General features: G+C 39.7%; 1 protein-coding gene across 1 annotated transcript in view; it reads left to right on the forward strand.

Moving 5' to 3' along the window:
• The window catches only part of ANOS1 (anosmin 1), a 148,382-nt gene extending 124,084 nt beyond the window's left edge, over positions 1–24,298 (forward strand). The window contains exons 9-14 of the mRNA XM_045537960.1: positions 2,310–2,456; positions 14,433–14,527; positions 16,847–17,018; positions 17,825–18,045; positions 19,175–19,316; positions 20,874–24,298. Of these exons, the coding sequence (XP_045393916.1) occupies positions 2,310–2,456; positions 14,433–14,527; positions 16,847–17,018; positions 17,825–18,045; positions 19,175–19,316; positions 20,874–20,932 (836 nt within the window). The 3' untranslated portion in view covers positions 20,933–24,298. The remainder of the gene's footprint in view (positions 1–2,309; positions 2,457–14,432; positions 14,528–16,846; positions 17,019–17,824; positions 18,046–19,174; positions 19,317–20,873) is intronic.
• Positions 24,299–24,703: the final 405 nt, after the last annotated feature.

Below are 24,703 nucleotides of genomic sequence, written 5' to 3' on the forward strand. Positions count from 1 at the left end.
CAAAAATATTTAAATATAAATCTGACTAAAATAAGCGTCCATTCTCTTTTCATCACATCCACTGGATGGACAAATTCGTGGGCAGGCCAGCGTAAGGAGAAAGTGACAGTCGGTCTTTCGTGAGAGCTAATTCCTCTTTCTCAGGCGTCTGCAAACTATGGCCCACCGGCCAAATTAAGCCCCCGCCTGATTTTGTAATTAAGATTTTGTTGGCTCAGGGCTACATTTATTTACATATCATTTTCATATCACCTCCGACTGCTTTTAAGCTACAATGGCAATTAAGTAGTTGGGAGAGAGACTGGCCTACAAAACTAAAAATATTTACTATCTGGCCCTTTATGAAAAGTTTACTGACTTTGTTTCATAGGATGGCTGTATAAATATAAAATAAATATCAAAGCTCACCAACCAAACCAAAGCCCACCAGAAACACACCTGGACTCAGAAAGTTATGTTTTTGGTTTTTTTTTTGTCCTCCTACAACAAAGGAGATTGTACCCCATGTTTGAATCCCATGTCAAAGGATTACTGTACTGACATAAATAAAACACCCTGCAGAGCCCCAGGTAAATAAACATTTGGTCACAGAGCCATGAATTCATAGACTTGTTCGTTTCCCTTCTTCCAATACATATTAAGCAACTACTGTGTGTGTTTCCGAGGTAGGCAGTGGGCATCCAAGGAAGACTGGGACAAGAGTCTCTTTCTAGAGAGTTCTAAATTGAGGTGGAGAAACAAATTAAGGGAAAAAATATTGAAAGCTGAGAAAATACAGGCTCACTAAACAGCTGTTTGTTTCCATTTACTTTGGGAAATCTTCACCAGGGAGAGCTTACGGGAAGTTTTGAAGGACAAGGAGGGTTGTTCTGGGGAAAAACAAATAGTGCGGTACCTTCCGAGCTAAAGCAATCAGGAGTGTAGGCAGGAAGGAGCCCACCAGATTTCAGGAATTAGGAATGGCACGGGAGGGGAAGATACAACTAAATTAAAACAGAAAAACAAACAGCAAACTAAAACTAGAGCCCGTTCATGACCCTAAACAGCAGCACAATAAGAAGTGACCTCACTTAAGAATAAACGTCAGAATTGCCCGATTCAAACAAATATTTCTTGGTATTTTGTTTTATAGCAGCTTATCTCTGTCTCTCATTGGATATGGTATATTGGGGTTTGGGGTCCTTCTTACTCACTGTTACATTGTCCTAGCTTGGCGATGAGTGTGTCTGGAATATATTTTTTAAATGGGCAATGGGGAAAAAAAAAGTTCATGTTAAAAAAATACAATAATGAACATGTGAACATGTTCTCACCTCCTCCTTCCTGAAGTTTATTCACAAAATGCCATCTCACACTGCAACAATTGTGCTTCTATGACTCGGTTCATCTGGAAGTTTTTGGCCACCTTTTGAAAGAACAGACACTGTGACTTGTCAGATGTACGCACTTCTGCCGGGCAGGCGCCCTCAGTGGAGCCCGCTCAGTGTGCGCTGTAATCGTCGCGGTGACGTCTTCTGAGGCTTCAAGAGCCCCTCATGCACAAAACCTGTATATCTCCAGCTTCTAGCCCCAGTTCCTGGCTCCTGGGAAGTGCTCGTACACGCTCACAGAAAGAGCTAATGAGTGAATGTGCTCTGACATTCCATCGCCCAATACAGTGTGCCACTGCCATTGCATTGCATTTCCTTTCCTGGGGATTTTAATACTTCAGTCTATTATCTGTCAGAGTCTGAATGTCTGTCACTAACCTGAACTGCACTCAGATGGGCTGCTGAGTGCTGAGACTGAAGGTGGCATTGTCAACTGGGTCAGTGCAATTTGTGCTCTGAACTACCAATTGGACAAAGTTGAACGGAATTTCTGTTTAGGGACTTCCATACTTCTGTGAAAAGCTAGCTATTGTTTTCATGAAATGGTATTTTAATATTATTTTGTTTATTTCCTTCATAACTGTAAAAAAATCTATCTATAATGAGACACCATTTATACTTATTACTATGTTTGAACATCTTAAGTCATAAATATACTTATTCAATTATATTTTCAAGCCCGGTGAATATATATCGATTACCAATTTAAATCCTAGGGATTACATGTAATATGCTTTTAGTATTCCGGCACATTTTTAAAGGGAATTTCAACACATTTTTAACTGGAGCATGAAAGAATATACAGTTACATCACCTTTTACTTTAAAAAACAGGTGCCGATAGGAATAAAAAACAGGATGAAATTAAGTACACTGGGATTAATATCAGGTTATCCAGTTATGCTTAACAACTACATTAGAATGTTATACTTTGTTGCAGAAGAACAGCTTGGGAAAAGCAGAAAAGGTGGGATTCCAATGCAGCCCCCTTTTCAAAGAAGACGGCCGACCCGCCCGCTGGAGGTCGGAGCTCCGTTCTTTCAAGACAACCAGCTGCAGGTCAAAATCTACTGGAAAAAGACAGAAGGTACACAAGCATTTGTTGCTTATTTGGTATTTGCTTTAAGTAGCACAGTGATGTAAAGATATTTTGAAAAAGTAAATGTTAAGCCACAGTATTGATATTAAGGCAAATGGTCGATGAACAAAACACTTAAATGCCTTTTTTAAAAGTGCCTCACTGTACTGAAGTCTGAATGGGTCGATGTTGGTTCTCATAGTTGGAAATCAGCAGCAGTCAAGTGCTTAAATGTTTTAATTTCTGGGTGTTGGCCTATCTTCATTTCTTTCCCAGAAGGCTGATCTTGTGTCCAAAACACTCAAATCATTCATTATTGTAAGCTGTAATTTTTATTCTAAATTATTTTTTATTTAAAAAAAGACCTATAATACAGATAATTTGGAAAATAGAAAAAAAGTCACCTATCATCTCAATATCATATCCTGGAAACAGCATTTTGGTGGATTGCCTTTCAGAAGTTGTGTGTGTGTGTGTGTGTGTGTGTGTGTGTGTGTGTGTGTGTGTGTGTGTGTAGATATATGCACATATTTCTGTATAATATTATAAGAGCTGCTGTATTATCATGCATTTTTCATAACATTTTTTCATTGCTGCTTTGGATGGATATATCCTAATGTCATAGGACATGTCATTATTCCAGTTCAATGAAACATTTAGGTGACTTTAGAATTTCCATTTCTAATTAAAGCTGAAATGAACATTTATCCTTAGGATAGATTCTTTTTGTTTGTCTGAACATTCATCTTTAAGTTTTTTTGTTCATTTTCTTTACTTTTAGAATATTTATTTTTTCACTATTAAAATAGTACTTTTAGAATTTATTTAACATACATTTTTTATCTTCTCACTTATGTATTTTAAAAACATAAGCAAAATAGATTGTTTCAAGAGTTTGGATTTTAAAATTCTCCTCATTCTTCTTAAGTTCTATTTCATTCAGGGTATTCATGACCCTTGTGCCATAAAGTATGTTAGTATTGGAGCAGTTCTTCCAGAATTTTCTTTCAAGCTGCTAAAATCCATTCTGCAACTAAGATAACATTACCATTTATATTCATATATTTTATGCCTATAATATGTTAATCAAAGTTAAAGTTCCTTCATTCAATATTTATTAAATTAAGAATATATTAATATTATATGTCCATATTAAAATTAATGATTCTATAATAAATATTAAATGATAAAATTTGATCAATTGTATTTACCAATTTAAATTAAAATTGTCTATCAATAAATTGACAAAGTATAACATTTTATTAATAATATTAAAAAGTTAAACATTGAATGTAATGAAATGAAAATGTAAACATCTACTATCAAAAATGTTAACATCTCCAGCATACAAGAATAACCACCACCATCCTGAGTTCTAAAACTCAAGATTTGTTTTGGCTGTATTTGATAGTTGTCAAAATGGAATCATCCAGTTCACAATGTATTTGGCTTCTTGCACTGAGCATTTTATGTGACAAACTAATCCATTCTGTTGCATGAAACAATGATTCGTTCATTTAAATTGCTGCCCAGCAGTCCCTGATATACCTCAGTGTATGTATTCTTTCAGCTGGTGCTGGAGATTTACTTTGTTTCAATGTTGGGCTATTACCAGTAGCACTGCTATGAATACCCTATGAGCACATGTGTTTTGTTGCACATGTATATACATATTGTCCCCCTAGAGGTGAGATTCTTAGGTCAGAGTCTGTTGAGCTTTAGAATACATGAATAGTTTCCCAAAGTGGTTGCACCGATTTACACTCACCAGCAGAGTACGATATTTCCAGGTGCCCCACATTTTCTCTGCCATGTGATATTTTCCATCTTTTTAGGTTTAGCCATTCTGGTATGTGCATAGTGATACCTCATTAAGTTTGCATTGTTCTGATCCACAAGGAGTTGAACACCTTTTCATAAGTTTGCCGTATCTCCTTTTTTTTGAAGTACTCTTTCAACTCCTTTGCCAGTCTGTCCTGCACGAGTTCTTCATATATTGTATATGTGAGTCATTTGTTGGTTTCATGTATTGTGAGTATTTTCTTCCACTCTGATCCACTCTTGCATTTTTAACTTTCTTAGTGATTCTTACTTTTAGAGATGATCAAAGTTCATCATGCTGCTTCCTTTAGGTTTCGTGCTCTCTGTGTCCTGGTTAAGAAGTTCCTATTTATATGAAGGTCACAAAGACACTTCTTGTCTTCTAAAAGCTATATTGTTTCACCTTTCATTCTTGGGCTGACTTTTACCCAGAATTGAGTTTTGTTATAGGAGCCAACATAGGGAGACAATGTCCTTTTGCAAAACCCTCCCGATTGCCTTCTCTGACTGATGCAGCATCATGTATTTAAAAATGATTATTTCCCCAATTTGGCTCTACCGTGCCAAATTTGCCGCTAATCAAGTATGTATGTGCAGGTTAATTTTGGACAGTCATAGAGTCATTTGGCATATTTTCCCAACTTTGTGACAATACTTTATTATCTTAACTACTATAAATTTGTAAATTTTTAATGATAGTCCTCCAGTTTTTACTTCTTTTTCAAATGGTCTTGACTATGCTTGGCCCTTTGCATTTTATATAAATATTTGAATTAGCTTTTCAGTTTTCACAAAAACTCTATTCATGTTGTATTTCATCTATATGTCAATTTAAGAATTCATATCTTAAAAATATTGAGTCTTCCAATCTATAAACATGGCATATTACATTATTCAAGTTTTTTTTTTTTTTTTTTTTTTTGAGACAGAGTCTTGCTGTGTTGCCTGGGCTAGAGTGAGTGCCGTGGCGTCAGCCTAGCTCACAGCAACCTCAAACTCCTGGGCTTAAGCGATCCTACTGCCTCAGCCTCCCGAGTAGCTGGGACTACAAGCATGCGCCACCATGCCTGGCTAATTTTTTTCTATATATATATTTTAGTTGGCCAGATAATTTCTTTCTATTTTTTTAGTAGAGATGGGGTCTAGCTCTTGCTGAGGCTGGTCTTGAACTCCTGACCTCGAGCAATCCACCCTCCTCGACCTCCCAGAGTGCTAGGATTACAGGCGTGAGCCACCGCGCCCAGCCACATTATTCAAGTTTTAAAATTTTCTCTCAACAGTGTTTTATGGTATATTGGAGAGAGGCTATACCACCTTTTAGTATGATTAGTCCAAGGCATTGGCATTTTTTCTTTTATCCTTTTATAGATGGCATACTTTTTCCTCAATTGCATTTTCTAATTTTTATTGCTGGTATTGACTATAAATCCAGCAATATTGTTATGTTACCATGTTAATCATGACATTTCATTTGATGATTCTTTTGCATTTTTCTGTAAAAAAACCATCATTCAGTCTGTAAACAATGAGAATTTTATATTTTTCTTTCTGGATTTTTGACATTTTTCTTTTTTTCCCTTGCTTTAACAACGGCTAAGACTTTCAGTACAAGGATCACGAAAGTGATGACAATAGGCCTGATGATTAATTGTTAGGCTCTTGAAGACACCCCTTGTCAGATTAATACAATTCTCTACTCTTCTTATTTGCAGAGTTTCTGTCATGACCAGATATTGATTTTTATGCAATGTTTCTCTTGCATCTAGTGAGATGATCAATGAATTTTTTTCCTTTTCTATTCATACAATGAATTAAAGGACAAATGATGGATTACCTTCTAGGTCTGTTGTGAGGATTAAATGATATTAATCACACAGATTGCTGGGGACACTGCCTGGCAAAAGGAAACACCCAGGTGTTTAAATGTGAGGATTCCGGAGGCACTGCCGTAGGCAGTGACGTAGAGAGAGTGGTGGAGGTGCGGAGGGAAGGCAGGACGTCCCTGCAGAGGTCAAGAGCTGCTAGCCTAGCTTCATAAGGCTTCCTGTTGCTTTAGCACTGACTCTCAATGTTTTCTACTTTGCAGGCAAAAAGATCAGTGCTTTGAAAATGATTTCCTTGTCCGATTGATAATACACATGCTATAAAACTTAAGTATCTTATTAAATTTGACAGGAGAAAAAGGATTAACCTTCACTGCACCATATCAGCAAGCTGTAATATGATCAATATTCTCAGATGATAATGATTTGAGTGCATGACAAATAAAGAATTACATTTCCCTTTTATGTACTCAAATCATTGTCGTATGGGAATATTGATCATATCACCGGTCGTTGACATAGATATATATGTAGTCACACACGTGCACACATGCACACACATTACTTTAAATAATCCAAAATTAGAAACAAATGTGAAGAATAGTGGTTGTTTTCTCAAATATAGAAATCCTTAAAGAAACCATAGGCAAGATTTGTGTGCATATTTATTAGTCCATTTCAGGATACGTAGTATGATCCAATCTACTTGACAACAATGTGTAAAATTATGGACCTGACCATAAAGAGACCACATCCAAAGGCAAAGAAATGGCCTCGATTTGGGCTTTGAAATTGTTGCTGAGTTGATTCATGTTTAGTGGCTTGGACTCTAGGCCCCCAAGCAGTGTCTGAGAGTAAAGAGCTAATGCAATGGAGGCCAGCTAGCATCTGTTCATCATGAATGACGTATTTTATTAACTTAAATGCCACACCGTCGGTTAGTGGCCCAACGGTTTTAATCACACCCATTTCCAATCTCTGAGCTCCGTTAACCTCCAGGGATGTTCCTGACATAGACCAACATTAGACCATCGTCTAATCAGTACACATCCATGCTGGCCTGAGAACATTCTTTGGGGTTGGCCAAACTTTGATTCCAGAGGTATAATTGATGTGAAATATATTTATACGAGAGAATATTCTGTGCAGCAGTGGTTGACAGCTGAGCACCACAGCTTCTAGTCACAACCATTGCGATGCTACGGCTGCTGCTTCCTCCAGAGGCGGGGATTCATTCTGCGTCTTTACTGACACGCTGGGGTCTGTCTTTGCAGATGTTTTGTGGGCTGCGAGTCTGCTCCTTGCCATTTCAGCTGGTGTCCTCTCTAAATAGTCATGCCAGACATTTCTTTGAAGTGGCAGGAAGCACTTGAAACATTTCAATGATGGCAAAAATATGCAATCTGGCATTTTGCTTTTACTTTATTTAGGGAGATCCTCCCCAAAGAGTTGGGAATGTAAGAGGAACATTGTGTAAAAATATCTAGATGGAATACTCATGACTCTACTGCGTACTCCAAGCCCTTTACCAAAATGATAGAGTATAAAGACAAATAAAGTTGAATTTTCCTACACAAATCTCGTCTCTCAAAGCTGGTGGCTTTTGATTTTGATTACAGCGATGAAAGAAATATAGAAAAGAAGAAAGGAAAGTTCTGATTTTCCTTTTAAGTTAATCCTTGAAATAAGTAGTAGGCATTACAAACATTAAAAGCATCTTTAGAAGAGTCATTTAGTATCTCTGAAAATGAGGTGTTCAACTTTCACTTGGAAGTGGGACGTTTTAAAAATTAGAATTAACTTAGGTATCAATGAATGCGTTTTCATTTCATTTTTGCTTATTTTGCAAATGTGCGTGCATTACCTGATTCACAGCAGACACTGTGCCCAGAGATGGGATTACAGCAACAGGCAAACTTTCTACCTTGAAGACACCTGACGTTCTGAGGCTTAGGCAAATAGGCAATGGCCACATAATAAGAGTTATTCTTCATAAAGGTGTAGATACAGAGTATTTCCCAGGGGAGAGGCTTTGATTTGTGTGCAGAGATTATTTTCACAGAGGAGGTAAAGTTTAAGGTGAATTTTAAAGGCTAGATTACTTTTTTTTTTTTTTTTTTGGCCAGAAAAGATGAGTGTTTCTGGCCCAGGAAATGAGCAACAGTGCAGAAGAAAGATCAGAAATGTCAAGTGTTGGTGACATGGAGGAAGTGATGGGGTGAGGCTGGGGAGATCAAATGATGGAGACTGTTTTGTGCTACGTACACCAGACAGTGTGGATTTTGTTCTCTGCAGCAGGAGAGGGAAATGAAGTAGAGGGGAAGCTCTGGGTAGAACCTGGAGAGGTTAGCCAAAGCGTTGTGCAAGGAGAACTGATTGGGACTGCTCAGAGACAGCGTGGCACAGGCTTTCGGTAGGTAGTTACTTTCAGTAGCCCAGACAAGAAGCAGTCAGAGCGTGAAATAAAGGCAGTAGTGGTGGGAGCAAGGTGAGGGAGGATTGTAAGAGTGGACACATAATTTATTGTCTGAACTGGGATTCATTGAGCACAAAAGGAGGCATTCTTCAAGGTTATTCCTCGCCAGCTGACATAGATTGCAACTCTCTCAGGAAAACCAGGACATACGGTCACCTGGGCATTAAGCCCTGGCCGAAGGGAAGATAGATGAATCTGAGTAGAGCCTCTACCTTCTAAGTTGAGTGACTACTTAACAGTACTTTGATGAACAAAGATTGTGAACAATAAAATTGCAATGAGTTTCCCAGGGAGGATGGAAAGTTTGGGTTTGGTGTGCTGAATTCGAGATAACGGCGTGCTATCCAGAAAACGTCTGGTAGGCGGTCAGAAGTGCATGCTTAGAGCTCAGGAGACAGCTGTGCAGGAGAAGTATGGATTTGGCTGGAGCTATGGAGCAATCCCTGATTGCTGTCAGAGGGCCTGCAAATGTTAGTTGATTTCCACCGGATCACACTGTTACTTCTTAGGAACTAAGAACAAGACATGCTCTAAATAGAGTTTCATTCTTTTCCAAAAAAGCCCCTTTTCTTAAATTGTATCCATCCCCATTTCCGATTTTAAATACGAAAGCCAAATTGCCATATAAATTGCAGCAGAGCTCATTCTGTTAAAGCACATGGTGGAAGGGGGCTGTTGGAAGCTTTGGGAAGTCCAAAGTGAAATGCAGTGAAGAGTGTGTGTTCCAAACTTACTCCACATTTTTACCCCCTCCAGAAACCTTTTATGCATTCCCCATATGACCTACAGAATCCCAACCAGAGTGTCCCCAGATATTTATAAAACACGTTCATATTCATAATTATCACACATGTAGGAAAGGAGACTCTTTAAATTGACTCATAGTCCTTCTAGTATATCCGTGCTGTATAGAATGTGAATGAGTTCAGTTCTGTCATGGGAGAGGACACTTTGGCTAGATTTTCAGGATTTTTGGGACTTTTTAATTTGAAAAATTGTCTGCTCTGTATGCGACTCAATAGATTCATCTCAAATGGATTTAAACATCTTGACATAAGTAGTTGAATATTCTTGAATTATAATCTATTTTCTACAGTGGATAAATTGAGCTGAAAACTGAGAAGGCCTGAATGATGCTGACAACTAAGGGAAGAAAAGAATCTTTTTCATTAATCAAAACAAAATTATAAACAGAAATTGGTTCTTATGTCACAATTCCTAAAAGTGATGGTGGGTAAAATGTTGTTGTTGCACTTGGAGTTAGGAATCTAAAAACACAAATCTATTCATTTCCCTTAAAATTTCCCAAAGAGAGGGTTTCAATTATTAGGATGTAGCATGTAATTGTGTAGGAAAATGAGTTAAGCACCAAATATCAGCCTTCTCAATGTATATGGTAGTTGGGTTATAATAGTGAATGCTCTGAAAGAAAACAAATATTTTCAACAGTGAATTTATAGAAAAAACATTATATTAAAACAAATATTTCATTTAGCTAATTTTTAAAATAACTTTATTATTCCACTGATGTTAGTTCATTTTTCCTGTGTGATAACAGAATACACAATTGATTGTTTTTAGGTTTTCTGGTTTTAGATGTTATGTTTATACAACACAATTATAAAAAACTTGCTGGGAAAGAAAACATTCATGCTTCTACTTTAAGTACAAGGTCTTATGAGGTGTTCAAAAATTCTTATTTTAATTGCACACAGTCAGAGAGTTCTGTTTCATCAAATAATTTTTACAGATATAAGGAGTATGAGGCATAGCTCAATGAGAGGATGTCATTCATCCCACATTTATTGAGTACCTGCCCTATGCTGGGCACCATTTCTGGCACTAGTGACACAGTGAAGAAGCAGACAGAAATCCCCACCCTGACGGAGTGGCATTCTGTGACGCCTTCCCAAATGAATGTCCCTTCTCTCTTGTGTTGTGATTTTCAATTACTTGTTATGGAAAATATTGTTCTGGGGTAACCCAAGACTGCCTCTATTTCTCAGAGCTCTAATGTCAATAACTCCATCATTCTGATTATTAGATTTTGCAAATTTAGGAATTCACATTTAATTAAAAAATTTACAGCCCTTCAGACACTGTGAGTTAGCTATATTTGAAAAGATAATTGGATGCACTCAATTTCTGAAGCATAGTCGAAGCACAGTGCAAATAAATTCCAACATTTAAAAATACTTTTCAAGTACTTTATAGCGCCATTTATTTGTGGAAGGAAGAAATTAGGTTCAGGAACCACATCAATTAGACATTTAGCATAGAATTTTCATGAAATTTCATGAAAAATTTCATGAAACCCTTTAGGAAGTGTTTTATTGAACAATACTATTTTTAATATTCTAGTTATACATTGAGTCCTACAGTGATAGCCTAAAACATGAGCTCTTAGGATTGTAATTGGTAGGATGAAGCTAAAGACAAGATATTTGTACAAATGACTTCCATGGAAGCAAATATCTATGAATTGATTTTTTTAAATTGAGCTCAAATAATATAAACAAGTATGTGCACATATTTTTTTGCTTTTTAAAAATAAATGTCCTCAAGCTGGCCTTTGAGGTTGCCATTTACAATGCTTTGAGGACATTTTAAACCTAAGTTTATTTAGTATTTTTTATTTTCTCACACTTCTTTGAATGCTCTTGTATAATACTCTATCTTCTTTTCACACTTTATTTTTCTTTCATATTTTAGATCGTAAGGAATTCCATTTCACTATAACCTGAACAATCAGTGAAACAAAAGTGAATTTGAATGGGCATACACTCACTCATTCATTCATTAAATGTTTATGGCACAGTCCACGGCACCCTGATCACCTTTGTTTATACAACAGTGACACCAAATAGACATCATTTGGGTTCATGGAGCTCTCTCCAAATGGGGTTGACAGGGGTTAATCAAATGAGGACAAGAACAAACAAAGCATTGAGAATACGGGTAGCTTCTGCAAGAGGTGAGCATGCACAGGCAGCTGAGGGCTGTGACTACGTGAGACCTGGAAAGCCATGTTAAGGAGCATTATCCATATTCTGGAGCAAAGAAAAGCCGTTCCATGACTCAAAGCCTTGAGAAGGGGGGGGATTAGCCTTCACGATCTGAGTGGGAACCAAGACAATCACACAAGTCCTTCAAAGTAGAAGAGGGAAGCAGAGCTAAAGAACCAGAACAAAGGCACTACGAGAAGGACTCTGCCCACCAGACTCTGAAGGCGGTGGAACAGAGCCTCCAGCCACGGAAGGCCAGAGGTCCCCTAGCCGCTAGAGTAGGCAGGAAAGCAAATTCTCCCCCAGAGTCTCCAGAAAGGAACGCAGCCCTGCCAATACCTCGATTTTAGCGCAGTGAGACTCATTTTGGACCTTCACAAGAGAGTAACTTTGTGCTGCTTTAACCAACTACATTTGTAATAATTTGTCCCAGCCTCCGTAGAAAACTAGTGCAGCACCTGATTTAAGACTCACTGCAAACCCATTGCACTGGCCATGTTAGGACCCTTATTTTCAGATAAAGAAACAGGCTCAGTGAGGTTCCAGGACTTCCTTGCTGAAGGCCACCTTCTTCAAAGATTGTGCATCAGGGCTAAAATTCTGCCTTCTGCACCCAGGGTAAAGAACTTGCTTGCAAGGGGGCAATTTGGGGACAGAAATCCAGAGTGTAGCTTTAGGAATGTCGAGTTTGGAAAGCCTCTACGTGGTATAGGAAGTAAGGAGCATTGGCTTTTCAAGGAAATAGCTCATGGGGAAGTAGAAGTTTGGGATCTGTCAGCAGGAAAATGATTTTCCAAGGCATGAGAATGAATGAAATTGTTCATGGAGGTGACACATAGGGAGAAGCTAAGTGGGGGTGAACTCAGGCATGGCAGCAGTTAGGGCTGATGGAAGGGAAGGAGCATCCGTGTGTCATTCTTGAGGCCTCCTTTGATGACAATATAATTGCATCATAAAATACATAAAGGATCTTCAAGTTACATAGGACCCTCTGCGGTAGCCAAGCCTGGTCATGTAATTGTCATATGGCAACCCAGAATCCCCTGACTGTTCTCGACCAAAGAATCTCAGTCAGGTGCTGTTCCCATCTCAGGACTTTGACACTTGCTGTGTATTCACTGCAGGTAGAACTGAGCTCTCCAATATTGTGGCCATTGGCTACTGGCAGCTGTTTACATTTAAATTGCTTAAAATGAAATAGAATTAAGAATTTAATTCCTCATTTGCACTGGTGACATTTCAAGTGCGTCCGTCATAGGCACAGGTGACCAGCGCTTACCACATAGAGAATATTTTCGTCATTATAGCCAGTTCTGTTGGCCCGAGCTGCCCAGAGTGCCCTTCCCTGGTCTCTGCATTCCAGTGCCCATCGTGAGCCTCCCTAAGGTCCTTACTCAAACATGAGCTTCTCGGTGAGACATGTGGCCACTTTATTTAAAATTGTAACTTTTTGTCCACATTAAAAGTTATAATTTTAAGTTGTAACTCTTTTAGCTTCCCTATTTATTTGCAGACTTATTACAGATACAAAAAGTTATAATTTTAAATTGTAACTGCCTTACTTTCTGTATTTATCTGTAGACCTATTACCTTCAACCTAATATAGATCTTATTTATGCATTTTCTTATTATCTGTGTAGCCCCATTAATATGTCCACTTCAGGAGGGCAGCACTTGTGTGTTGATTTCACTGCTGCTGAAGGAAAGAATATGGAATCACTCACTGACCGACTTCTTCCTTGTGTATAACGTATCATTCTTTAAAAAGGAAAAAGAAAATCAAACCCTTGATGTCTGCTGTGCAAAAATTAAAACCTCTAGTACGTGATTTCCCTTTAAACTAAACGCCCTGGGTGCTCACTTTATATCTGTTTCCTTTCTCGGATTGAAAGTTCTTCTTTTCTGGTTCCAAAGTGCTCAGAGCAAGTTCCCACTAGATCAACCCAATTTCATCAAAGAGCTTTTCCCTCTGAAAACCCCCATCAAACGCTTGGCGCGAACGTTCGGGACAAGATGTTTAATCGCCAGCAAAGCAGCGCCGTTTCACACCCCTCGGACTCACTGGGGTGCTTAATAAACCTGACACTGTCAAGAACTCCTTTCCCACACTCAATGAGTCGCTTGTCCTCAGTTTGTCTTTCTTTCTTCCCCCACATTATTGTCCGAAGTAAAGAAACGCACAGAAAATGCGCTGCTCCACCTGGGAATGAAAATGTTGGAAAGGGCAGTGTCCCTGCCTGTCTTCCAGGGCAGCAAGGCACATTTCAGTAGGGATCAGACGCTTAGGAAGGGAAGGGGGAACAGGATGCTGAACATCCTGATCCACCTGACAGAGGAACTGCCTTGTGGCAACACTCTAGGAAATAACTACGAGTAGCCAATTCTTCACGTTTGCTTTTGCTCTTTGAGGATTCAATAGCTTCTCATCTTTATCCAAAAAATACAGGATTGAGAGACTTCTAATGATTCTCTCCTACAGCAGGAGTGAGTGAAGAGAGCTGTGCTCCGTGTTACCCTTTCTTGCAGGGCTTTGCTTACCCTAAAAACACGGATAGGTTATTCTCAAGGCATCTTTAGAATCATTTTGCTATTGCTTGTTAATTGCTTTTTTTTTTTTTTCCTACTTAGTACTTGCATTTCAACACAGGGTTTCCTTTGGCAGTGTATGACTTTTCCCACTTACTTTACTCCTAACCACTAGATAATCAGAATTATATCACCTTAGATTCACCTATGCATTTTTTTGGAACCTGTAGAGTTTCATTTTCTCTCTTCCTGTTCGCTCAAGTCTAAGAACAGTGGACTACATGGAATGTAACTTCCAGGCTGTTATTTTTGTTTGTGTGTCTTGATGTTGTAGATCCCAGCGTCAAGCGGTATCACGTGCAGTGGTTTCCAGAAGTGTGCGCCCACAACAAAACGACCGGATGGGAGACATCCTCCGGCATGACCCACGTAAGAAGATGCTTTCTAGACTGACTTGATCTGTGTACATAATTGGACAGGACGATGTGCTAACCGGATATGTCAAATGGACAACTCACTCTCACAAATGAGCTACTGAATAATGACCCAATGAAAACTAAAAACCTAAGAGTCATTACATCGATCCATTCTTTTATCCATGCACAGCATTACATGGAGAACTATTCTATTGGCGACACAGGGCAAGTCCTAAAATGTGGAATTTCTATGTGACACTGTCACTCAGCACCTCTCTTTGTCACATCCATAAGTGTCATTGGTTCCTCCAGTTAATGGGAGATGGTACCTGTCCTGTACACCAAGTGCCTATATTTTGATATTTAACTTTAAGAGAACATTAAACTCTTTCGGGAGAGCAACTCAATGCTACTCAAAATATCATTCCAAATATTTTGGGATTAACAGATAAGTTATAGATTAGAATCAGCAAACCAACATAACATGTTTAAGAGGGCGTTGTGTTGTACAAGGTGTTGATGGCAGTAATTTACATGTCATAAATCAGGACAGTTTAAAAAAATTCAAAAACATGGCCACGAATGTATAGTATTACGGCTTGGGATATGTAACTGGAATCTTTTCCTTTTGAACGTTTTCTAAAGCAACCAGGACACTATTTTTAGGTTCATACCTGATCACATAATTTTAAGACAGTGCGAGAAAACGAGTCACTGGATCTGCAGAAACACACAGCTATTTTCTCTTTTTCTTTTTTTGCTGGATTTGACTTGTCTCAACCGGTTTACCAGAGTTACTCCTTTAATTTATCCTTAAATTCGTCCCAAAGTTTGTGACCTTCATTATTAAGAAATTAAGCAGACATTCTAAATAAGGAAAGCTGTTTGAAAAGTAGAAAGAGAATTAAACAGAAGCAGGATTTATTAGAAATGTTTGTGGGCAGGGGCGAGGCTCCCCTTGTTTGGTGGCACATGCCCGCGAACCCTGCGGAGCCTGGCTCGTGTCCACGTGGCCATCCAGTCGTGGGCTTGGCATCTTCATTAACTCCGAAAGTGAGAACAGCTATTCACTGAGCATATATAATGTATCTGGTAGAAATGAGAATCAAAATCTCAAAAAAGCATACTGTTAAAGGCTTAGAACTTGTCTGTTTTCATTTTTAATCGACCGTTGGGCCCAATTAATTTGCTTTCATGGTAGGGTGAAGCAGCAGCTAATTTGCTTACTGTGGCGGACGTCTGCCTTCTGCGCCACATGAAAGCATTCTCGGCATACCTGCGAAGCAGAGTCCTTAATGCCGAACCCTGGATTCCAGCATAGTGCCACGTACAGTGCAGGTTCATGCCTAAAGAAAAGCAATTCAGACTCCCAAAGAGACGCAGCAGGCTTGGGTGTCTGGACTGAATTGATTCCCCTGCACCGTTTGGTGCTCCCTGTGTGGAGCCGGGTCCACCCTGTCTCCTGTCCCCTCCTAGATCAAGGCCAGCAGCCCTGGCATTGTCCCCCATCTTCCCTGAACAGTCCCTGCTGCACCTGCAGCAGGTTCCACTCCTGGCTCAGGTAACCCAGGATGGGCTTGAACTTCCACTTTTATCCTAATTCTTGCTTCCTGTTTTCTCCCACAGCCCGGCTGCCTCCTGGCAGCAGCGCCCATCGGGTGCACAAGGGCTCCCAGGCACGGACCCTCCATCTGCACCTTTTACGCACACATATTAAGACGTGATAAATACAAGATAGAGCAGCGACGTGGAACTTCACCAAACATAAAAGAAACACAGTTGCAAACTGTTATCACAGAACACGTCATCTTTCATATTAAAGTTATATTCTAAGCCTCTGACTCCTTAGCAGTTTAACCTATTTTATTTATATTTAATCACGTAATGGCAGAAAGCAATGACAGCTTTCCAAAATGGGAAAAGATCCATTGCTAAAAAATATATCATGTTTTCAAACAGGAAAACATATATAAGCTGTTTCTCTGTTGCTGAAAAGCCTGGATTTGGTTTTAGATTTGTGTTTACCAAACACCAAACAGCCTTACACTTCCCACCTGCACTGCTGACGACTCACAGGGCAGGCTGGGAACCTCGGAAGCTGGCTGCCTTGGTGTGGGCTTGCGACGGCACTGTTCCATTCCAGAGGCTATATCCCACAGCCATGAGAGTGATAACGTGGACAGGGTCTCCTTTCTACTTTTTATAAAAGCCATATTGCCCACCCTCCATATATCGGAAAATATCCTTGTGGGAATATGATTTCAACCCCTGCCAATTTTTAGAACTCCCTGATGAGATTTATGGCCTGCCTATTCTGTTTCTCTCGCTCTAGGAAAATTATATAATTCTCCAAGATCTGTCCTTTTCCTGCAAATATAAGGTGACTGTCCAACCCATGCGGCCAAAGGGTCACTCGAAGGCAGAAACGGTGTTCCTCGCCACGCCACCTTGCTCCGCTCTTAAGGGGAAAAGCCACAAGCATGTCAGTTGCCCCGGCGACGCGGGTACGTTTGTTCCTGATGGATTTCCGCATCTCAGTCTAAGATATCAGCACCACTTCAAAAACATTTCCAAACCATGTTTCATGAGACCCTAAAGACTAAAAGTGCCCCTCTTTCTAAGTTGTGAAATGATGGCCCAATGTGGAGGGACTCTATGCAGGAAGGTTTGTATTATTTTATAACCCTGACAGCATTGGAAAGATGTCCTTTGTGAGCAGTATGATCCCTTTGGAAATGAAAGCAAACATTTAGATACTGCTTGTGCTTTGGCACGCATTATTCATTTTAATCCTGCCCCTTTGCTGTATATGTTGTCTCCACACACTTCCTACATCAACCCAGCAGACCTCAGGTCTGCACCTTGCACCAGCTTGTCCTTGCCAAAGCCCCCTTCTTACAGGGATGACAAACACCCAGGGCTCTTTAAATGCCCTGGATTTAATAACTTTTCTAGTAATTTCAATTTTCACCCTTCTCACTGCAGTCATTGCTGCTCTTGAAGGGCTGAGTCTTGCCAGAATCTAAACTCTTCCCTTTCTGCCATTCCCAAAGCAGGGTTCTAAAAATAATCCCCAAAGCATTAGAGAAGCATTTAGCACAAAGTTATAGAAACAAGATTCCTACCCACCTATCCCTATTTATCAAAAGGGTGATGGCTTGAGCCCATGCTCAAAGAACGAGGTCAGACTGCTGCTTCCTTGCCACAGAATGAACAGCCACCTAAAACCCCTGCAGCAAATATAAACCCACCCCCCGTTCATGCTTTCTCCAGAAGCCTAACCCCAGTCTTCCTTTCTGCATTGTCACAGGTCATGCGCTTCCCAAAGTGCTAGCCAAGCCGGAGAACCTTTCTGCTTCCTTCATCGTCCGGGACTTTAACATCACGGGCCACTTTGCCTGGAAGATGGCCAAGGCCAATCTCTATCGGCCCATGACTGGATTCCAAGTGACGTGGGCCGAGGTCACCACCGAGAGCAGGCAGAACAGTTTGCCCAACAGCATCATCTCACAGTCGCAGATCCTGCCCTCAGTAGGTGCCCCCTCATGTCCCGTGCCTGTGCTGTCACTGTCCCTTACCCCTTTTCAGTTACCGTCGCAGGTGGGGATCTCTGTCCGCTGCCTGCCGTGCCGTGGAGCATGCAGACTTCTTTCTGCATCCTCTTCCTCTCAGTGCATCATGTCACAGGCCTTGCCCCGTCACAGGTGTGGTCAACAGTTAACAAGTCGCATGAGCTGTCATCTAGGCAAATTTCGATGACTGGAGCCAGCTCCTGACTAGATCTTATCCCGTCTATGTAATTTGCAAGGGATTGAGCCATTTTCTTCCATCTTTGTTAACTCCGTGTCTCTCTGGTCCAAGTGAACCTGCCCTGTTGGAAGTGTGGAATTGGGGGAAAAGCAGCTAAAAAGAGGCTTGTTGTTTTCCTTTCTTTTCCCGCTTCAAATTTGGCTAGAGCCTGTAACGAGTTGGCCTGTCTTCCCGGGCACTTAATTCCTTGGCTTGAAAAAAAAAATTCATGTGTGGGCTTTTACTCTCTCTGAAAATGCCCTTAGAATACCCAAGTTCTGCTGCAAAATGCAAAAAGGAAAAAAAAAATATATATATATAAAACTTAAATCCCAGAAGGAAAAATTCCATGAAATTAGAGAGCAGTTATTCTATGAATGTACTAGGTTTTATTGAGTTTTGAGAAGAATGTGTTGGCATAAAAATAAACATTTTCACTTATGGGCAATGACAGATATTGTGTTTTAAGAAAAACAGTTGGCTCGTTCACTGAAATTTGGATTATCAAGAATTCACATCACAAGATGTGCAGCTGAAAACTTTCAACCCTGGGAAACTCTTATGTTAAGGAGTAAAAAATAAATGAAATCCCAGGAGTGAGCCCTGAGAACCAGCCCCTTGGCACATTTTGACTCTGCCAAGTGTCTTGGGCTGCCAAGAATGGAGCTAGGTGGTAAGAACCACATGGTGGAGAACTCCTGCACACAAGGGGAAATATCCTCCAAGTTAAAGCAAGGCTTTAAAGAACAACCCAAAATGCACGTACGTAATTTCCTGGAATGGGGGAAGAAGCCCTCATGGCTATGTGTGCAGTGTGTGTTGTCTCTGAAAGGTTATTCATTGATGACCGTATTTTGTGTCACTTCCTTAGGATCACCATGTCCTAACAGTGCCCAACCTGAGGCCATCCACCCTCTATCGATTGGAAGTCCAGGTGCTGACCACGGGAGGGGAAGGGCCGGCCACGGTCAAGACCTTCCGGACGCCGGCCCTCCCGCCCTCATCGGCACACCGTGAGTGGGGCATCGGGGCATGAGGGTGCTGTGACAGGTCTTGGGGACAGAGAGAAAAGTCTTGATGAAAAATGAAAACAAAGAAATGCATCATTACAGACTTCTGAGAAATAGGGCATTCTCCTTGTCTGAAATACTTACTCGCCTTTGTACCGACTTATTGGATTTGACTCCAGCTACATTTAGTATGAATGGTACAGTGGATGCTTAATTGCTCCTCTCTCTCCCTCTCCCCTGCCTCCCTTCCTTCATTCCTCCCTTCCTCCCTCCTCCCTCCCTTCCTTCCTCTCTCTCTCCTTCCTTCCTCCCTTCCTCCTTTCTCCCTCCCTCTCTCCTCCCTCTTCCCTCCCTTCCTTCCTTCCTCCCTCCTCCCTTCCTCCCCCTCTGTTCTCCCTCCTCCCTCCCTTCCTCCCTCCCCCTTCCTCCCTCCCTCCCTTCCTTCCTTTCTTCCTCCCTTCCTCCTCCCTTCCTCCCTCCCTCCTCCCTTCCTCCCTCTCTCCTCCCTCCTCCTCCCTCCCTCCTCCCTCCCTCTCTCCTCCCTCCTCCTTCCCTCCCTCCGTCCCTCCCTTCCTTCCTCCCTCCTTCCATCTCTCCATCCCTCCCTCCCTCTTCCCTTTCCTCTTTTCCTTCTTTCTTCCTTTCTTGCATTTTTTCCTACATAATACATGCTTTTTCCTTGTCTCTTGATACATAAATACGTGTGGAAAAAAATATTTAGTCTCGTAGCAATCTGAAATGTTTTTAAATTAAGAGTTTCTACCATGGCAATATAAGAAATCATATTTGCTAAGGAACTTATGTTCTTGTTACATAGATTTTACTGTAATACAGACCATGAATTTTCTTCACGACATGACCCAAATCCGTCTACTCGATTGTTGCTAAATCTAGTAAATGTAGAAAAAGAAAACTGTCACCTACTCTTTGAAAACAAGTAGCCTCTGGCTGATTTTTAAATTATGTATTTTGTTTACTTATTTTCTGGCTTAAATTTAAAAAGTGGTGTCTAAAGATTTGTGTGTTAAAAAGAAAACTGAGAATTAATCATAGTTTTGACTCAGATGTTTGAAAATGTTGGATCAAATCTGTGCCAATAACTTGGTGTGCATATCATTTGAAGAGTAGCAAAAGCCATCACAGTGGGGGGCCTTGACAGCCCTTCAAGTCTGTAAGGGTTGGAGGAGATGCTTGGTTGCTGTTCCTTCGTTGAAATTATATATAATACAATTATTTGTTAATTTTTAAAACTTGTTTAGGAAACAAAAAAGGATTATGGTTTGCTTAAATAATCATAAGCTTCAGGGAAGGAACTCGTCTTCTCTCTCTTACTTTATGGTTTGGGGCAGGAATCAAGGGGAGAAGAAGAGAACAACTGGGCAGGGAGGGGAAGAGAGGAAAGGAATGTGTGTTTGCACATCCGGGTTCAGAAGAGGAAAGACACGGTCATAGCAGGGGACGTTTGCCTGGATCTGATGCTTTCGCGCCAAATAAACGTGTTTCTACCATTTATTCAATGTGTATCTAGTGACGTGACTGTTACATTTTGTCACTTTTTAGGAGCCCACCTTAAACATCGTCACCCACATCATTACAAGCCTTCTCCAGAAAGATACTAAACTGGTCAAAGAGAGTTTTAAAAATTGCATGGATGTGTAAGCTTGCTGGACTTCAGCCACTAGGCACCCGCTCTTCTAGAAGCAGTAGGAACTTCCCAGAGGCCCCGACTCTCCCGTGTACCTGTCGTGCAGTAAGTTCTTCTGGCAGTCGCAGATGCATCTGGAAACAAGTGACCAGTAGTCAACTGGTGAAGGTGAACCATAGTCCCCTATCAGAATGGAGAAAATGAAGACTAGGCCTATTTAACTTTAAATTGTGTTTCCATATATGGCTTTGCTCATCTCTATTGAGTTATTTCAGAACTGAGATTTCCCTGAATTTGGAGCAGCAGTTCTCAAAAGGAAGTAGTGTAACACATACACAATTCATGCATACACCAAGCATCAATTCAATCAATAAAAATATATTTTTGATTAAATGATGTATTTGATTTGAAAGATCAACTAAGATTACACAGCACTATGTATTCAAATCTTTTATAAGATCTTTTTTATCCTGGGTGAATTTTTTTTAACTGAAAATTTGTAACCCAAAATATACCAAGGAATTCAAATCTAAAAATGCTCCCACTTTACGCGTGCTATGCTACTTTTTATAAAAGGCAAATGAAAGTTCAATCTGTAAATTACGATTTACAAAAGACACTCAAGCCAAGGAGACTCGATGAATTAAAAGCTGCTAACCAGATTTTGCCTTGGAGAAATGAAAATTCTTTTCTGGGAATGCTTTTTAATATTTCATCCTATAACATGAGAGATTTTCCTGATGTGTTATCTTATTTATATTTTCCTTTATTTTCTTCCCTGAAGAATAGCACCTTTTGGTACACTTTCTTTTTTTCTTAACCACCTGAAAATTCACAAAACCTCTTGCTTCAAATGAAAGAATCCCAACTATTGAGCATTTTCGGATCTTTACGGAGACTTGCCTTTTCTTGATCAAAGTAAGCTAATTGTATGCTAAAATATTCTCAGCAATGCATTAAAAAAGGGCTTTCATTGATAGAGAAGGGTGATTATTTGCCTTTAATTAACCTACAGTCTTTCAAATCTATTATACCTTATTGTTTCAAAAATTTGTTGTGTTCCAAACTACCCCCTGTAGCATGAATTTAAGTCAAAACATGTTCTCAATATGTGTGTTTCAGTGGATATTGGAGCAACCTAAAGCACACAGATGTTTAGTTTAACATCGTTTTTTTCTTGAAGAAATACTCACATACATGGTTTGAAATACACATAGATATATGTCTTTATACTTATAAATGTGCATATATATACAAATATATATACATATATGTATACACAGAGACACATGTATGTACATGAATATATGTTGAGTATGAATCACTGAAAAAATTGTTTTCATAGCTCACCAGTGGTGGATAAAGATATAGTTCTTCTAAAGGTCACAAGGATAATATATTTTCCCCATCAATGCTGATTCTATGAGAAAAGAGTAATTTATCAAAATTAAACACTATGAACGAAAGTCTTCCTCGTTTCATTATCTACCTAGTTACAATGGGAAGAAAATCAGTAAGGTTGTTCTTAGATTTTGATGGTGGGACTTGGGTCCTTGTTGTTTGATTGTTTCCTGAATGCGTGCAGACGCCTGACCATTCCTGGGGACCGTGGGCCAGTCAGAACTCATTGACCCCATGAGACTGGTCTCTAAAGGCAGATGCAAAATAAAATGTGGGGAAACTATGAAGTCCATGCGTATCTTTGGGAAACACAAGCTATAAACAGAGACACCTGATAATAGATATTGAGACTTGTCTCCTGTGTGTTACAATGATTTAAAAGTAAATAGTGCAGGAATGTTGCTTTGTACAAGTAACGTAAATTGGAAATCTCAGAATGGAAGTTCATGTTGGTTCTGAATGGTTTTCTGGGGCTCTCATCACAGGCTGGAATGGACGTAATCACAGTGTGGTGGGAAATCGCCCAGTTCCGAGAACTTTGAATAGAGAGAACAGGAACAGCCTTCATTTAAAAACACCCCCAGCTTGAGCAAGCTGGTGCCATAGACATCATCTCTCTGAAACTATGCTTTATTCTAGGGCCACTACCAGCATCTGAATTGCAAGTGCTTAAAATTTCAGAAATGAAAACTTTTCATTATTGGCTACACATTTACCTTTTATATGAATTGGTCATGAACAAATCCAAATATTTATACCAGCCAATTTTCGTACTGATGTATAGTTAGAAATATGGGAGTATATACATAGATACAAAATATTATTAAATTATTATAAAAAATTAATTGTATAAAATTTAATTATGTTTTTCTGTCTGGGTAATGGACATTGAAGAAATAAATATATTTTTTAGTTCAGACAGTGGTTCTGAAGCTCACATCATCCTTACAAAATCTAAAGCCATTCTTATAAGCTTCTGATTTTGCTGTAATACTTAATAATTTAAACTTTGTTAGTGTTATTGGAAGAAAAATGCTATTAATAAGGTAATAAAAACATAAGTTTCTTTTACTAATTTTAATAATCTCCAATAATATTCAAATGATCAAAAATGTAGTTACAAATTTGTGAATTTTAAAAATGTGAGTGCCCTAATAAAATGATAAAAATCTGTGTTTTTTTTCTCCAAAAACATAATTTTGGTGCCTAATTCTCTAATATGTTTTATTGAAATTAGATGCATTTCTCTAACATGAGGAAAATATATCCAGCGATAGTAGTGACTGTTTAGGAAATTGAGGTCAGCAAAAGTATGGTCACCAAATGCAGGCGGTTAACCCCCCACAGGCTGCAGCTGCAGGCATTGTCTTTATTTACAACATTCGCGCCTTTGTGATACGTTTATCTGTGCTACCCTCTTTTTCTAAATAGAACGCTACAGAACGATGTTTGCAAACCAACGTGTGCCCTTTCAAGTCATTCATTGTTTTAATATGACATATTAGAGAAGATAAAGTTGATAACAGTTAATTTTTTGAAACGTTTGTTAAACAAAGTTCAAAGATTAAAAATACACCTCTGTCCTAGAAACCTCAGAACACGTAACTGACTCTATAGAGCAGGTTCTCTCAGCTCAGCACCGCTGACCTCTGTGGCTGGGTACATCTCAGCCGTGGGTGGCTGTCCCACGCACCGTAAGGTGTTTGTCAGCATCCCTGGTCGCCACTCAGCAGATGCCCATTGTCCCCTCCCCTGAGTTGCAACAACCAAAAATGTCTCCAGATATTGTCAACTGCCCCCTGGGGTATAAAAGTACCCCTGGTTGAGAACCACTGCCAGAGATTGATCATTACTGAATGGACGAGAATTTTCCCTTTACAAGGAACCCTATAAATTGTAGGAAAAAGCCCCAAGAACTACAGGACAGCCAAGAAGTTATCCATTTTCTAAATCATCTCTTTTGTACATCCACTAAAATATCTGATTGGAAGACTGCATTTTGACTTCTGCCTGTATCACACAAGTACAAATGCTAATTTTGCCCTGTGCATCTGTGAATGTCATTTGTGATGTTGACGTGTTTATTTAATGCCCTTCCTTCTACTATGGGTTCCTCAAGTTTGCTCATTTCCATGAGTGCAGATGACTCTAAATCACATTATAGCCAGAACACAGTGGCTAAATATCCGTTGCATGTACTTTAAAGTTCGTTATAGAATATACATGAATCTGTAAAGATGTGGACTCTTCTCTACAATTTTGCATGGCCAGGTGCGGTGTCAGGTGTGGAATGGATTCTCATGACTGTCTTACCTCTTCTGAGCATCTTAGCAAGTTATACAAT

This window comes from Lemur catta, chromosome X (assembly GCF_020740605.2).
Source record: "Lemur catta isolate mLemCat1 chromosome X, mLemCat1.pri, whole genome shotgun sequence".
NCBI lineage: Eukaryota > Metazoa > Chordata > Mammalia > Primates > Lemuridae > Lemur > Lemur catta.